This window comes from Corvus cornix, chromosome 1 (genome assembly GCF_000738735.6).
Source record: "Corvus cornix cornix isolate S_Up_H32 chromosome 1, ASM73873v5, whole genome shotgun sequence".
Lineage (NCBI taxonomy): Eukaryota > Metazoa > Chordata > Aves > Passeriformes > Corvidae > Corvus > Corvus cornix.
The window spans coordinates 25,782,526-25,796,334 of NC_046332.1; the positions used below are offsets into that span (position 1 = coordinate 25,782,526).

The 13,809-nt window shown below is 39.5% G+C and overlaps 1 protein-coding gene across 1 annotated transcript in view; it reads left to right on the forward strand.

The window, feature by feature from the left end:
• NME7 (NME/NM23 family member 7) overlaps positions 1–13,809 on the forward strand; it is a 90,369-nt gene that overhangs the window by 17,024 nt on the left and 59,536 nt on the right. The window contains exons 2-5 of the mRNA XM_039559322.1: positions 983–1,090; positions 4,471–4,637; positions 9,401–9,511; positions 13,149–13,199. Coding sequence (XP_039415256.1) covers positions 983–1,090; positions 4,471–4,637; positions 9,401–9,511; positions 13,149–13,199 — 437 coding nt within the window. The remainder of the gene's footprint in view (positions 1–982; positions 1,091–4,470; positions 4,638–9,400; positions 9,512–13,148; positions 13,200–13,809) is intronic.

Below are 13,809 nucleotides of genomic sequence, written 5' to 3' on the forward strand. Positions count from 1 at the left end.
TTCTAAAATCTGAATACTAAAAAGGCCCACATGTCTTTAGGTTAAACTCCCAGTGGTTCCTCGATGTTTAAAGTGTATAAGAAGAGTACAGATATATGTGAAGTGTGGAAATGTGTGACAAGACCATGCTTGCCCTCAGGAGCAGCAGTCAGATTTAGAGGAGGTGTGGGAATTAAAAATTGAAAGCTCCATCTAACTATTCCAGCTATCAAATAACTGATACTGCATCAATAACTAACAGACATGTACCAGTAAGAGGAATGAGAACTGCACATCTACGTGCTGTACCTCACCTTCGTGCTTGCTTTGCTGGGGGCTGTTGTCCTCTGAGGATGAGGTGTGGGGAGAAGCTACACATGTAGTTACACTTCTGGAATTACTGCAATCCATCTCTCTCATCTGCACTCCTTAGGGGCAGAAAATGAGTTGTAAATGAGGTTGGGCTATTTCTGCTTTATGTAAATTTCAGGAAGTTAAGTAGTGAATCAAACGAATGTTGTCCTTAACTTGAATATCTCATCATTAAGAGGAGTTTAGATGTGACTGTTAAGGAAGAAGAAAGTGTTTTCTTGTAGGATGTGTAGAAAATGTGTTAAGAGTAATTTAATTGTAGGTGAACACTTTTTTTTTAACAAAAGAAAGTAAATTAAATACTTTGACTAAGTTAAGAAGTCTAACAACAACTTCTATAGTAGCCCATGCTTCATGATTGATGAAATCAGGGTAAGTTATGAGATTGTCTGGAAAACTGCCATGATCCAAGTTCTATCCTACTTAAAAGAGGATAGCTAACAAGTGAAAAGATGTCACCAGCTTTGGTAGGCAGTAGATAATATGCAGAGTGTGCCAGTCCATTTACAAGGGATGGGTTTTTTTTTACTTTTATGATAAAAAATGAAGGAAGTTTTTTATTTGTGTATTTTTACATAGAGAATATTTATGCTTTCTGTAATAGCCAGTTTTGCCCCTTTTCTTTTTCCAGAGTCAAGATGAGAGATTTGCTTTCATTGCTGAGTGGTATGACCCAAGTGCTTCGCTCTTTCGGCGTTATGAACTTCTGTATTACCCGAAAGATTCATCAATTGAAATGGTAAGGATGTAAGAAAGAAAATCTGTTGTCATAAATGTAATATCCAGTTAAACAGTTCATAAAATGGCAAGCTATTGCCTATGTCTGTTGATTTTCCAGGTAAGAAATTTTAATTTAAAATGTATCTTGCTCTGTTTCTAAAACTAAAAGAAGCACAAAAATATGAGCTCACAGTGAAGCATATGGAATAGGTTTCACATTTATGATTTTTTTCTTTCTTAAAGCTTGCTTTGGTGTGGAGAGATTAGTTTTCACAAATCTGTTTTCATTCAGTCTCTACTTGGGTTTCATAATTGAAACTCAGCAACACTGGCCTACTGCTTGAGAAGAGTGAGCTGAAGCTAATTCCAAACAGGGGAATAAGCTTCAGCAGGATTTCCAGAAGTCTCTGAAGAGTAAAATGTAAAAGAGTCTTATCAAAGTAGAGGAAATGGTGAATTTGGTTTAATGAGAGGTAGGACGTTTCAGACAGTGGGATCTAAATTTTTTCATCAGTGGTGCTTGCACAGACCTTTCTGTCTTGTGGTTCATACAACTAATCCCCATTACTTATTGACAGCAGGTGAAAACAAGCATTTTGCAATAGCAGGCCTGTATATAAAAATATAATGTGTACTGTAAAGATAATCCTCATGCCAACCAATGCTTTGTGCTTCCTTTTAGGAATGAGTAAGTGCTATGGACTAATCTGTTCCGATTCTTAGTGAAGAGTGTAAGAATAGCCTAGATTTGGATAATCACACTTAGTAATTTCATTATCAAATTTTAACCTTCCTGCTATAAAAATCAACTGCAGAAATAAGAAAGCTAGTGGAATTTGCCTTTTCTTACCCAAACTACTCCTCACTGAAGCAATAATACCCAGTTGTGTGAGAAGATACACTTTGCACTGATTATTGATAGTTTCTTCAAGCAAACTCTATCATAATGTCGTCCCTTTTAAGTTAGTTCTTTGTATGATGTCTGTATGTGCACAGTTTTCAAAATGGGAGGTTTCCAACTTTTATTTCCCAGAGACAGTTTAGCTGATCAGTCAGGAACTGTAATAATCTTCCTACACAACCACGTGTAGGCTGGCAAAATTGTTGTTCATTTCACCTACACGTCTCAAAACCAAGAGCTTCCAAGGTGTTCTTGAGCTTCTTAATGCAGTATCTGTGTCTTGGTAGACTTTTGCTGGTGTGCTGTTAGGATAAAGTAGTGGGGTGTGTACACAGCCATAGACTGCATGTGGGCAGGACAGTATGTGAATACCCTTAGAGAAAGAATATGTCAAAATCACTTTTGGAGGTGAGTCTGTAGACAGATACTACATTTAGAATTCTCTTCTGGGTTGTTTTTTTCTTGTTTCTGCAGAATCTGGTGATTTTTTTCCTTTATTACTGCCTAATTCTTATGCAGCTTTTAGTACTTTCCTGAGGAGATGACAATCTGCTCTTACCGCTAACGTATCTGAGAGAAGGGAGGTGATGGGTATGAGCCAGCTTTTCCCCATGTGTGAGGAGGATGTTTTATCCCTGAACAAAAGCTCTCCCTCATCACACACCTCAGCTGAGGGTGGAGCAGAGCTCTTGAAGGCTTGTTTTATATGAAGTCCTGAGCTTACCTTTTCTTTCTGTCCTTCGTGTCTTGGTTGGTGAAGGAAAACGACAGTGGAAATAATGAGAGAAGTTTCCAGCTTGCTTTGCAGCTGGAAGAAGACAGCATAGATTTTTTTTGTCCAAGGACAGAAAGCAGCTCTTTCAGTCAAACTGGATCTCTTGACAGAGAGGCCCCATTCTCTGAGTTTTCTGTAGTTAATAACTCTCATGGGGAATTCTTAAAGCCTGAGTAACTTTTCTTTCTACAAAAGATTTCCTAAAAATAGAGAAGATACCTTTACAAAGGACAGGTTCTTAGCAGAGAACTGTTTTGTTTTGGGTAATCTACTTCTACACATATATGGGCGGGAGTGGAACAGTCCAAACAGTTTTACATTTCTTCTGCTGTGGCTTATCATTCACTTTATAAAAAAGTCTTTTAAACAGATCCAAAATCCCACTTTAAAGAAGAATCCTTTAACATACGTAGATTCCCCTCTTCTTCTTGAGAAGAGAAGCACCTTGGGGTGCCTTTCTAGCAACCATTAGTGAAATAACCAAGGAAATGCTCATATTTTTGGTCAAGATATTGAAGAATTTGCTTATGATTGGGACAGTTAATAGGCTCCCTGGCAAAGTCCAGGAGAAAACAAGTAGCTGAATTCAAATTGGTTTCTTTGCTTTGTTGGGTTTTTTTACCATGTTGTCATTTCATTCCCTTCCTCACTTGAATAGTAGGAGCATGTATGAAGAGCTAAGGACATTTCAGCAGGGAAGGATTCTTCCTTACAATCGTGCCTCAGCAGAAGGAAGTATCAAAATAATTTGCATTCTCTAATCTGCAACGTTTTGGCTATCCTGAAAGCAATTACAATTCTTCTAGCCTTCTAACAAAAGAGAACTGTATTCACACATTTCAGAACATGGCATTTTGCTCTTAAATTCTTTTTCCCCTCCAAAGTTTGTGGGAATGATGTTCTTTCTTTTAATGCTATTCTAGTGGATACACCATTGCAGTGGAGGTCAGCACATGTGGGTCGAGACAGAAGGGGAAGTTTGGCCTGAGGAGGACAAAGCTCTTCCTTTCATAGGCTTCCACTTCCCCAGGGAATGGGAGGCATCTGTAATATCTGCTTGTGGTGAAGAAGCTGTTCAGCAGGTTGACTTCTGTGCTTTGCCAGCACACCCAGAAAACTACACATTAATGTCTGGCTTTCTGCTTGGAGTGGTGATACAGAAAGCTGAATTGTCCTGACGGGCTTTTGAGCTTGCAGCTCTAGGCAGTGAGAACATCTCAGCCAAGTGTTGCAATCATCTCTCTGTCCCTAATGCTGAGTCTTATGCAGTCAAATAGAGCATAATATCACTGGAATGATGCCCTGAAGAGGAGACCTGCCAGTGTGTATCCTGATCGTTCTGGTGCGAGCCACTGGGCTGTGAAACAGCATGGATCTGCTGGGGGGAACTCAGTGAGACTGGGCAGAGGCATCTACCAGGCACCTGAACCTGTTATCACAGCTTGAATTAGGACAAGCAAATTAAAAACAAACAAAAAAAAAAATCAAAGATAGCTGTCAGCCTGAGACTGTTTAAATGGAATAAATTTGTAATTGTGCTTTAGTCACCTAAGCTTTCTTGGTACACCTGTAAATTCAAAGGGCTTGGAATTAAATCAATTAAGTGATCAGATTCAGTCCCACAGTACTATGGAAATTTCTGATGGTAGAGTAAAGATTGAGTTGAGTTTGCCCACAGCTAAATCTCTTGCTAGGGTAGATGTTAATCCTGTTTTTGCTGCAGTACGATGTGAAGAACCGCCGCACGTTTCTGAGGCGCACCAAGTACGAGAGCTTGCACATCGAGGATCTGTACGTGGGCAGCAAAGTCACTGTTTTCTCCCGGCACCTCACCATAGTGGACTATGGGAATCTGTACACATCTCGCAAGCTCGGGAGCCGCAAGGAGAGGTGAGAAGGGATGATTTTGGAATCTTGTGGTTGGGGTTTCAAAGTAGATGTTTGCTAGAGGTTTCTGTATTACTGTGGGCAGAAGGAGGAGATGGCTGCAGGTTTGCATGCAGTTTGAAGGGATCTGATTTACTGATGGCTGCAAAGAAGCAAAGCGGTACCTGCTTGTGGACAAGCCCATAGTTACCTGATTGGTACCTTCAAGGCCAGCTTCTCCATGGTGTCAGCTGCTGGCTCCTCTAGCTATCTTGGGAGAGAAGAGGGAGAGGAGGAAAATGGGTCCTGTTTTGCTTTGTTACTCAGAAAGGGCAGGCAGCAGTGGAATTCTTGTGATTTGTGAATTCTCTTGGGGCACAGTTGATATGATAACTGATGTGTGCTGGGCTTGAAAGACCTGGACCTTGTGAAAGTAGCACCTGTCTCTCTGGGATCTGTGCAGAAGCCTAGTGTCCCATCAGTCTGATCTACTCTCTGTTAGTAGTCATAAATGAAAGTACTAGAGGACCACTCCTGTTTGCTGTTGTTTTTCCCCACTATAGAGATTTTTTCTCAGAATTCTTTTCAGCTTCTCTTAAGATCTGTGTGCATGAGGACAGAAAGTACAGCATGAGAATGTCAATAAAAATTACAGGCTTGTTTGTTAAGACAAAGTTTGTTTCTCGTGGATGAAGATAAGACTCATAATATATTTTTGGTTTAAAGACTTGATTTGGAAAAGACTTTAAGAAGCCATCCGAGAACAAATATCAGGACTAAGAATAAATGGACACTAAGATTAATTTACAAGAAATTTAGAGCTGGTTTAATGGCAGTGTGGGTAATATCTGAATTTGCAAATGAATACATTTTTATAATTTGCTCCAGCCTTTTTGAAAAGAAAACAGAACATTTTCTTAGGTATGGTATTCCAGTGAACCTTAATCACCTGCCTTCTTGCTCCCTCCCTGTAAATGGGCTTCTTTTGAACTCTTTTTGGAGAGTTGTACATAACCAGACATAGAGGAAGACTTGCATGTTTTAACACACATATTTATCTTAACTGCACAAAAAAATTGCTGTGAAAATGCCTGCCATAATGTCTTTCCAGAGGAGTTCTGGTATGTCTCCATGCTGGGGCTGGGCATGGTGAAAGAGCAGCAAAGGAGGTGGAGAACACAAAGGGATGGATTCTGTATATGCGGCTACTCTTTTTGTTCCTCGGTGCAGCTTTGGGTAGATTATGTCTTTTTATCAATGTGAAGTTGTACATTTCCTGCTCTGCCTAAACTAACATAGTCCCTGGTGCTCTTGCAGTGCTCATGCAGTTATACCAGGAAAAGGCAGCTTATGATAAAATGACATTTTCTTCTTGTAGGAGACGTTGCAGTCTACACGGCAACACCATAATTGTGTCAATGAAGTGCTTGGTCTTGGGAGGAGGTGAATTTTTGTACTGCTCTACAAAAGGAAGAAAAGGCATTTATGACATGTCAGCTGTTTGGAAAACATTTTAGGAATGTCGGCTGAAAGATAACATAGATATTCAAGTGGTGTTACATATTCAGAATAGCCCAAAGGAGCACAGTGAAAGGTGCCTTACACAGGCAAGGGATCCTCAAAATCCAGTTTCTTCACAGAAGCTTTCACTGAGTAAACAGGGTCATATTTAAAGAGTTTCCTTGGGCAAAACAGTTACATGTGAGTTATTTGGGTTTTTTGGCCTGTTCCTAGCAGGTTTTACAGCAGTTATTAGATGTAATAAGATTTCTGCAGTGCATGATAATTCCCCAAATAATCTGCAGCTGGAATTCTGTTAATAATTTGACGGTTGCTGTATGAAGCAGAATGTTTCTCTGTCTTTTTTTGCCTTTGTGCTGTACAGGACTATTGGTAGATCAGTTCAACTTTGGAAATAACTTCTTTGGTCACTCAGTGTGTGCTCAGACAGGCTTAGCAGAGGCCTTTGAGGGAGACTGAGGAGTGTATAAAAAAAAAATCCCTTGAACAGGGATTTCTTTTCTATAGCCTTTCACTTGTGATCCTGGGTGGTTGTAACCTGAAGTAAACGTTTGTCTGACCAGTGTGTCCTGTCTAAGTAGGCTTTACTTAGAGTCTGTATCACTGGTATTGAAAATGATGTTAGAAAACTTGTGTGTCACCCAGAAATACTTGTATTCTGTTTTGAGTGGGATATGTTATTCTTATGCTTCTAGTCATTGACATAATCAGCATTTCTTCCCCTACAAGACATAAGCTACTGTGTGTGCAGCAGTCCTATTATTAGAAGGAAGTAGATCTCCGAAGCATAGTCACAGCATGCTTTGTGCATTGTTCCTTTGATGGGTTCTCATTTTCTGCTGTTTCAGTATTCACTGCAGTACTGTCACACAGTCCCTCTGAAAAGGTAAGCAAGTGAGCGTAATTTTCCTTCTTTCTCCTTTGTTCCTAGACACAAGACTGTTTTCAAATCTACACTGCAGACTGCATCATGTCAAACCCCATGAAACATATTCCTAATTAAAACAAAAAATAGGGCACATGAATCAAAATCCGATCTCAGAAACAGTCTTCAGCATCCTGAAGTATACTTTTCATACCCTGCTTACCTCTGAAAAGCTCACATTGAAATGTTAAAGTTTAAATATCACTGTTAGAGAAAAGATATTACAAGGGTTGCTCATTGCAGTTTGTATTAATGTCTTCTAGGTAAAATACTTTGTAATGCAATATTTCTTTGAAAATTTGTAGGAATTACACTATTACTAACAGCCTTGAAATTAGAAAAGTAAGGGACAATTTATTTCTAGCATTACCGGTCTGTCTCAAACAACCTGTGTAATGACATAAATTCAAAAAAGCATTTGTCAAGGATGTGCAAATGGTGCTGGAGATCCCATTCCAGGGGTTTGATCCTTATTGTTCATGGGAAATGACAGTGTTGAGAACCTCTTGTGGCAGGATGCAGGTCATGCATTGTGTGGCTATCATTGGTCAAACATGCAGCTGCTCCTCCTCATGGGCCTTGATTCACGTGGTATACCCTGTGATATGATAAATAATGTCAGAAAATGAGGTGGAGTGTGAAATCCTTCAGGAAGAGAGGGACAGGCTGTAAGGCTGCATGGAGTGTGCTGGCAAACTGTGTTCAATGTTGGTGAGAGGTCAGCCTTTCCTGATCTGAAGATGGGGCTAAACCAACTTAGGTTGCACTGCAGTGGACTGAAGCACAGTCTTGGTTGATTATTTTCATGCAGTTTCTGGCTGCAGCCTTAGTCCATCAGTCTTTTTTTATCATACTTCCCAATGGGTTTGGGCCTGAGGTGCTCCGTGTTTATGAACTTCACAGTGACTGAGGAATTCTGTTTGTTTCTGAGCTCTGAAGGTCGTCAACACCTCTCCCTTAGTTGCAGATAAAATGTTGCATATGTTCAAATCTTCCTGGTTACATTTCCTGGTCCTAACACCTCCCTTGCTTTACATGTGCTGTGAAATAGTCTGTCTCTTGCCAAAGCATCTGTCAATCTGGGGTCACTTAAGGTTCAGAGTAAATGTAGTGGAAGTTCATCCATCTCCTATAATCTCAGCATATTTGCTCTGGCTGGAATATATTGCTGCTAACCTAAGGGCTGCTTTCCATGCTATGCTGGTATATAAAATAGGAAATTTGCAATTATTTGTCTTTCATTCAAGGAAGTACTGCAATAAAAAATTCCATATTGGAGAACCTTCTTTATTGGAAGCAGTGTAAAAGATGGAAACTGCTCTTTAGGACTGTCAGAGAGTGGAGTTTCTGAGATACAGGGTTGAATAAATCTGTTAGTTTGTAAGCCGAGCACATTTGAAGCTGACTCACCACAAGATGAATGCAAATAGAAAATGTAATTTTACAGACCTTCTTTTTGTGCTTATTATTTTTGATTAATAATACGTTTAGCGCTGATGGTGTTCTTGGTGCTATGCAAAGCTCACTAATAAAACAGTCCTGGCCCTGGGGATGTACAGTATAAAAAGATAATTACCTAGAAGACAGGATGTACTTGGAAACAGAGATGTGGGGGAGAGTGTAGAGATTTTTGGATTGATGTCCCTTAGAATATAGCTGTCAGTCAGTATAAGAGATGCAATACCTCCTCTGCCATCCTTTTATTGTGTCTATTAACAGTGTCAGCTACTTGGCATCCACATTGTGTACTGTGAAGCTTTTATACTGTACCAAGAACAAGAGGATCTTCTCACTGAGGACTTCAAGTATTTTAAAAGTAATAAAAACCCAATCACTTTACTTTGAGTTTTATGGAAGAGGCACATGTTCAAGTAATATTTTTAAATGGAGTTTTAACAGCTTCAATTTTATGTATATGATTAACAGGAAAAAAGGGAGCTGAGCAAGCACAGGGAGAGATTAACAATTCAGTTGTGTTCTAACCCAGAGGTGGGAGTGAGGAGCTGCAGACTAGCTAAGGGAGAAGTCAAATTGTGTGCTCTGAGAGCAAATGCAGAAGTTGGTAAATAATAACTGCTGGTAGAACACTGTGATCTGACTTGGGTTAGAAAGCCAAGGAAATTATAATGTGCAAAGCTTGTTCTTATCAGAATAATGTGTTGCACAGGCATTCAAGAACAGCATGGAAATTGATGAGACACTGGGACAGTGAATATGTGACTGCAACAAAATTTCTCTCTTTGATGTGCTGTTTTTTGTCTGAATATGAACCTAACATGCACACCAAGTGCTCTAAGGAAAGTTCTGTTGGCTGTATCTCTGTACTTTTTTTCCTCCCCAGAACACTGGCTTTGATTAAACCTGATGGAATGCGTAAGATCGGAGAATTACTTGATATCATTATTAATTCAGGATTGACAATCACTAAGGCCAAAATGATGCTGCTTTCAAGGTAAGGAATTTTTAAGGTTAGCTCTACTGTATCTAAATATTTTTGCAGTTGAGAATATTCTCTAAAGCTATTCTGTGTTGTTCCACATGTCAGATTCATTCCAGTGAATAAGAGAGGTAAGACTCATCAGTTTCATAATCCTGTAGGTTTCTGAAAGTATTTGGAGATTTAAGCCAAGTATTAAAAAGTGCTGTGCAAATGAGTATGGGTGATGAAATATGTCATGTCTGTATGAACCGAAGGTGGCTACCATAGCTTTAGCAATCCAGCAGTGTTTACTACTGACATGTCTGTATGTCCTCCCCTCAAGATTTCGTCATTCAGTCAGTGTTGCTGGTTATAATAATGTTGTCTTTAAAGTGCTTGGTTAGCTTGCTCTCAGTAAACTTGTTGTCTTAATTTGTGCTCTCAGATTTGTGCTTTTTAATCACTGGAAGTCCCAGGCAAAACAAATGATCTTCTGATGGTGCAGGGTTGGACAGGTTTTACTCATGCATCTTCCTAATCCCCCAGCCTTCAGTGTTCTCCACTTCTTATTGAGCCCCAAGATTTAAAAGAAGGCATGCTGCAGAGGAAAGAGAACATAATTAATTTACCTTAGAAGATTTTCCCAAAGTTACTGCACTATTTCTCCACTGCTGCTTTTGCAGCATGTTTTTGAAAAAAAAAGCTGTCTGTCTTACTTAATACCATTTTCATGTGTTCTTATGGTTAATGTGTGAGGTCAGGAACAATTTTCCTTCACTTCAAAACCTTTTTGGCTTTCTGAAATACTGATAAAACAGCTATAAGCCTTCCTTCTCTTGTCTGCATGCACCTGCTGCAATGTTTGATTATACTGGTCCCAGATCCTCCATCCAACAACTCCAATTCATGAGTTCAAACAGGTTTCTAATGTGTCTTTACAATTCATAATGTCTTTCAAACCAGCTTTTTTTTGCTTCCTCTGCTGCAATCTGAGATATTTGATCCTGAAGTGTTGTTTTGGGTGGTGCTTTGTTTGAGTGTCTTTCTGAGAAGTCAAAACTATTGAGCCAAGTCACATGTTTTAGAGTTGACTCACACTGAAGGGAAGAATGGAGACTTGAACTTTTACTGCCTATTGCAATATAAAAAATTCTGGTTGTCTTGTATAATTGAAAGTAATTATTAATAAGCACAAGACTGGGCTGTGATACTGAATGTATTTAAATAGTGTCTTGAGTGTTTTGTGGTTTCTCTGCATACAATCTACTCTGTTTCTTGGGACTGTGCCATTTTAAAACAAAAGAACTATGGCTTTGCCAACGTCTTCTACCCTTAGATTTCTGCAGTCTTGCTTGTTCAAGTCATCATCATCATCTACTGCTTTCTTTAAAGGGATTATTAACAACATTTGTCTGTCAATCACTGTTAAGTAGATTCATGCCTTCTGTAAGAGTTGTAGCCAAGATACGAAAGTGTGGGCAGGCACTTGCTTCTCCAGTCTCTTCCTTTAACCCTATGTCAGTTCAGTCTGTTATACATAGGTGAACACTGTTTTCCATTATTTGAAAACAGAGAGCTAATAATGAAATTAAAAAGGAACTAAGTTACACAACACAATTGCACTTTTATATTTATTTCAATAGGAATTGTTAACTGAGTAGTAGGCCTCAATTTGTTTCAGAAATATACCTCTCAAATACTTCTTTACAATCAGAAATGGTAATACTTAATCTCTTCACATACCTTTAACATATTTGCTTTCCAAAATTATTTGGTGAATTAATTTCAGAAGAGGATCTTCTGGTAAAATAGTGAATTGTAGGCAAACCTTTTGCAGAGTGTAGGCTTGAAGTGTGAGATTGCAAGAGTTCCTGTGTCTAGCATAATTTTTGCATCGTGTTTCTGCCTTAGTTTTGAAATGGAAAGGAAGCATATTGACTGTATGGTTAATAAAAATATTTTGGATTTTGAATGGCTCATACTTACACTGAACTGAAAGCAACAAACCAGGAATTATTCAGGTCATTTTGATAAAAAAGCTGGAGAAAGATGAGACTGTTCAAACATTGATAAATGTTAAGAAAATTAAACTCTTCTTATGTTCTTCTTGATGTTATTTCTTTCCTCTGGCAATATTTGGTTTAAGTCTGGCCTGCAAATGGGAGAGAGGCATCAAAAGTTCCATTTCAGATGACAGAACCATGCCTTTGTTCATGCTTGAAATCTGTCAATTGAAAAATATGCAGGCAATTTCTTTCAGTTTAAGAGAGCTGCTCAAAATGAGCAAATTCATGAAGACCAGAAAAAATCAGAAGACTGTGCTGCAGATAAAAACAATTTTCCAATTTGGAATCTCTCAGTCACCCTACAGCACTGCTTTGATTGTGAACTTTGTACCCTGGGTAGAGGTCAGCAATATTGCTTTCTTTCACCTGTCAGTCTCCTGAAGAGCTTGTCCTTCTCTATGAATTCCAGCTTCAAAAAGTGGCACACACCAGGATTTGGAGCAAGCGAATACCACGTCTGTTCTCAACAGGAATTCTGAAGCTACAAAATAGCAGGTTTAGAGCTGAAAAACTCCATGGATTTTTCTAGCTGTTGCCGCGCAGAAAAAGCAGTTCAGCAAGCAAGAGTAAAACATGAGAAGCAGCTAGGGAAAAAGATAAGGAAGAGAGTAGGTTGGCTGGTGGCAGGGGTGGTGGGGTGAAAAGCCACAGAACAGTATGCCCATCAGTGGATGGATGGTAGCTCTGCACGGTGGTGGCCCCCAAACCCTGTGTAGTTGGGTAGCTGAGCCCAGTGCTGGTAGCAGCATGGCTGTGGCAGTGCAGAGCTTGGGAAGGGCCACCACCCTGTCTGAAAAGGGTGTCTTTTTGCTTCCAGCACCTGAGGAAAGGCTAAGGAACAGCTGTGCTACAGAGACACTGGGTATGCCTGGTAGCCTTTATTTGCCTGGCAGTGTAAGGAGACCCCTCACTGCAGAAACCCCATTGCTTTGGAAGAACGCAGTGTGTAGTCACTGCTGTGTTCCCTGAGGAGACGTGCAAGACCAAATTGAGTTTTAAAGTGTGAAAGTGGGGGAGAAATCCAGTTTCAACATGGAGGGTATTGGTCTGCCTATGCAACTTGTAAGATTTGATGCTACTGAATGGAAACCAGGTTATGCAATATCTTGTGCACCAATTTAATTGAACACTAGCCTTGATAAGGAGGTGTTCCTGTGGAGCAGATAAACTGTTTGTTTATGCTTTAAAACCAAACTTCATTAACCAATGAAATTCAAACTGATGAAAGATGAAAACAATGTAACAGCAAATGGCTTGGCAAGAACTCTGCCGCATTTATTTCTCAACCTGAGAATGTGAGGACCATCAGTGACCCTGAAATGGGCTTCAGTAATTCCTTCTCAGAGCAGGAGCATAAGGAGTTGTCAGCTATACTTGTAGCCACACAAAATATGACAGAAATTTAAATGTAGTTTCTGTTATTGGACATGAACACTCAGCAAGCTGTCCAGCTTAGGAAGACATTGCCTGTAGAAACATGTTTACGAATGAGATTTGAATGAATGATGATTGTAGTTTTCAGGGGGTGTTTTACATATATATATATATATATAAATGAGTGTCTGTGTATATAGATCTATATCTATGTCTTTTTACTTTTCCAGAAAAGAAGCAGCTGATTTCTATGCCGATCATCGAGCAAAACCTTTTTATCAGTAGGTATATCAATTTCAGCTTCCCCCGTATTATGCTTATTTATTGAATGCACAAAATTCATTTACCATATTTGTTGCCACAGGAGCATGGGAAAATCAGAGCATGTCTTAACTGAGTGGAGCCCTTTGCAAAGCATGCACCTTTTCATCTTCCTCCAGGGAGAGATCCTTATTCCAGTTATTCAGGGTTTTAACCCTCACTCTTTACAACCCAGTGGTATCAGGGGAATGTCTTTTGTCCCTCAGAAGTGAAAACGCTCCTAGCAGGGCAAAACTTCAAAGCCAGGGGAAGGGATATCTTCAGGATCAGGGTGGAGCTTGCAGATAATGAGAATTAGGGGGAACACTTAGTTGTAAGAATTTATTTGGTAACAAAAACCCCAAATCATAAGTAACTGAAAGGATAGTGCATGGGGCAGTTTTCACTGTGTTGCTACCCTAGGACAAATGTCAGACTTCTGTGATGGTAGACTGCTCCACCTAACATGAGAAACCTTAGTCTTTCCATAACTGACCAGATGGATGCTTATGACCCAGAAATTGTGTCTTTTCTACTTTCCCTGAAAGTGACAGCAACTTTCTTTTCCTCCCTGTCCACTGGGCATTCTTC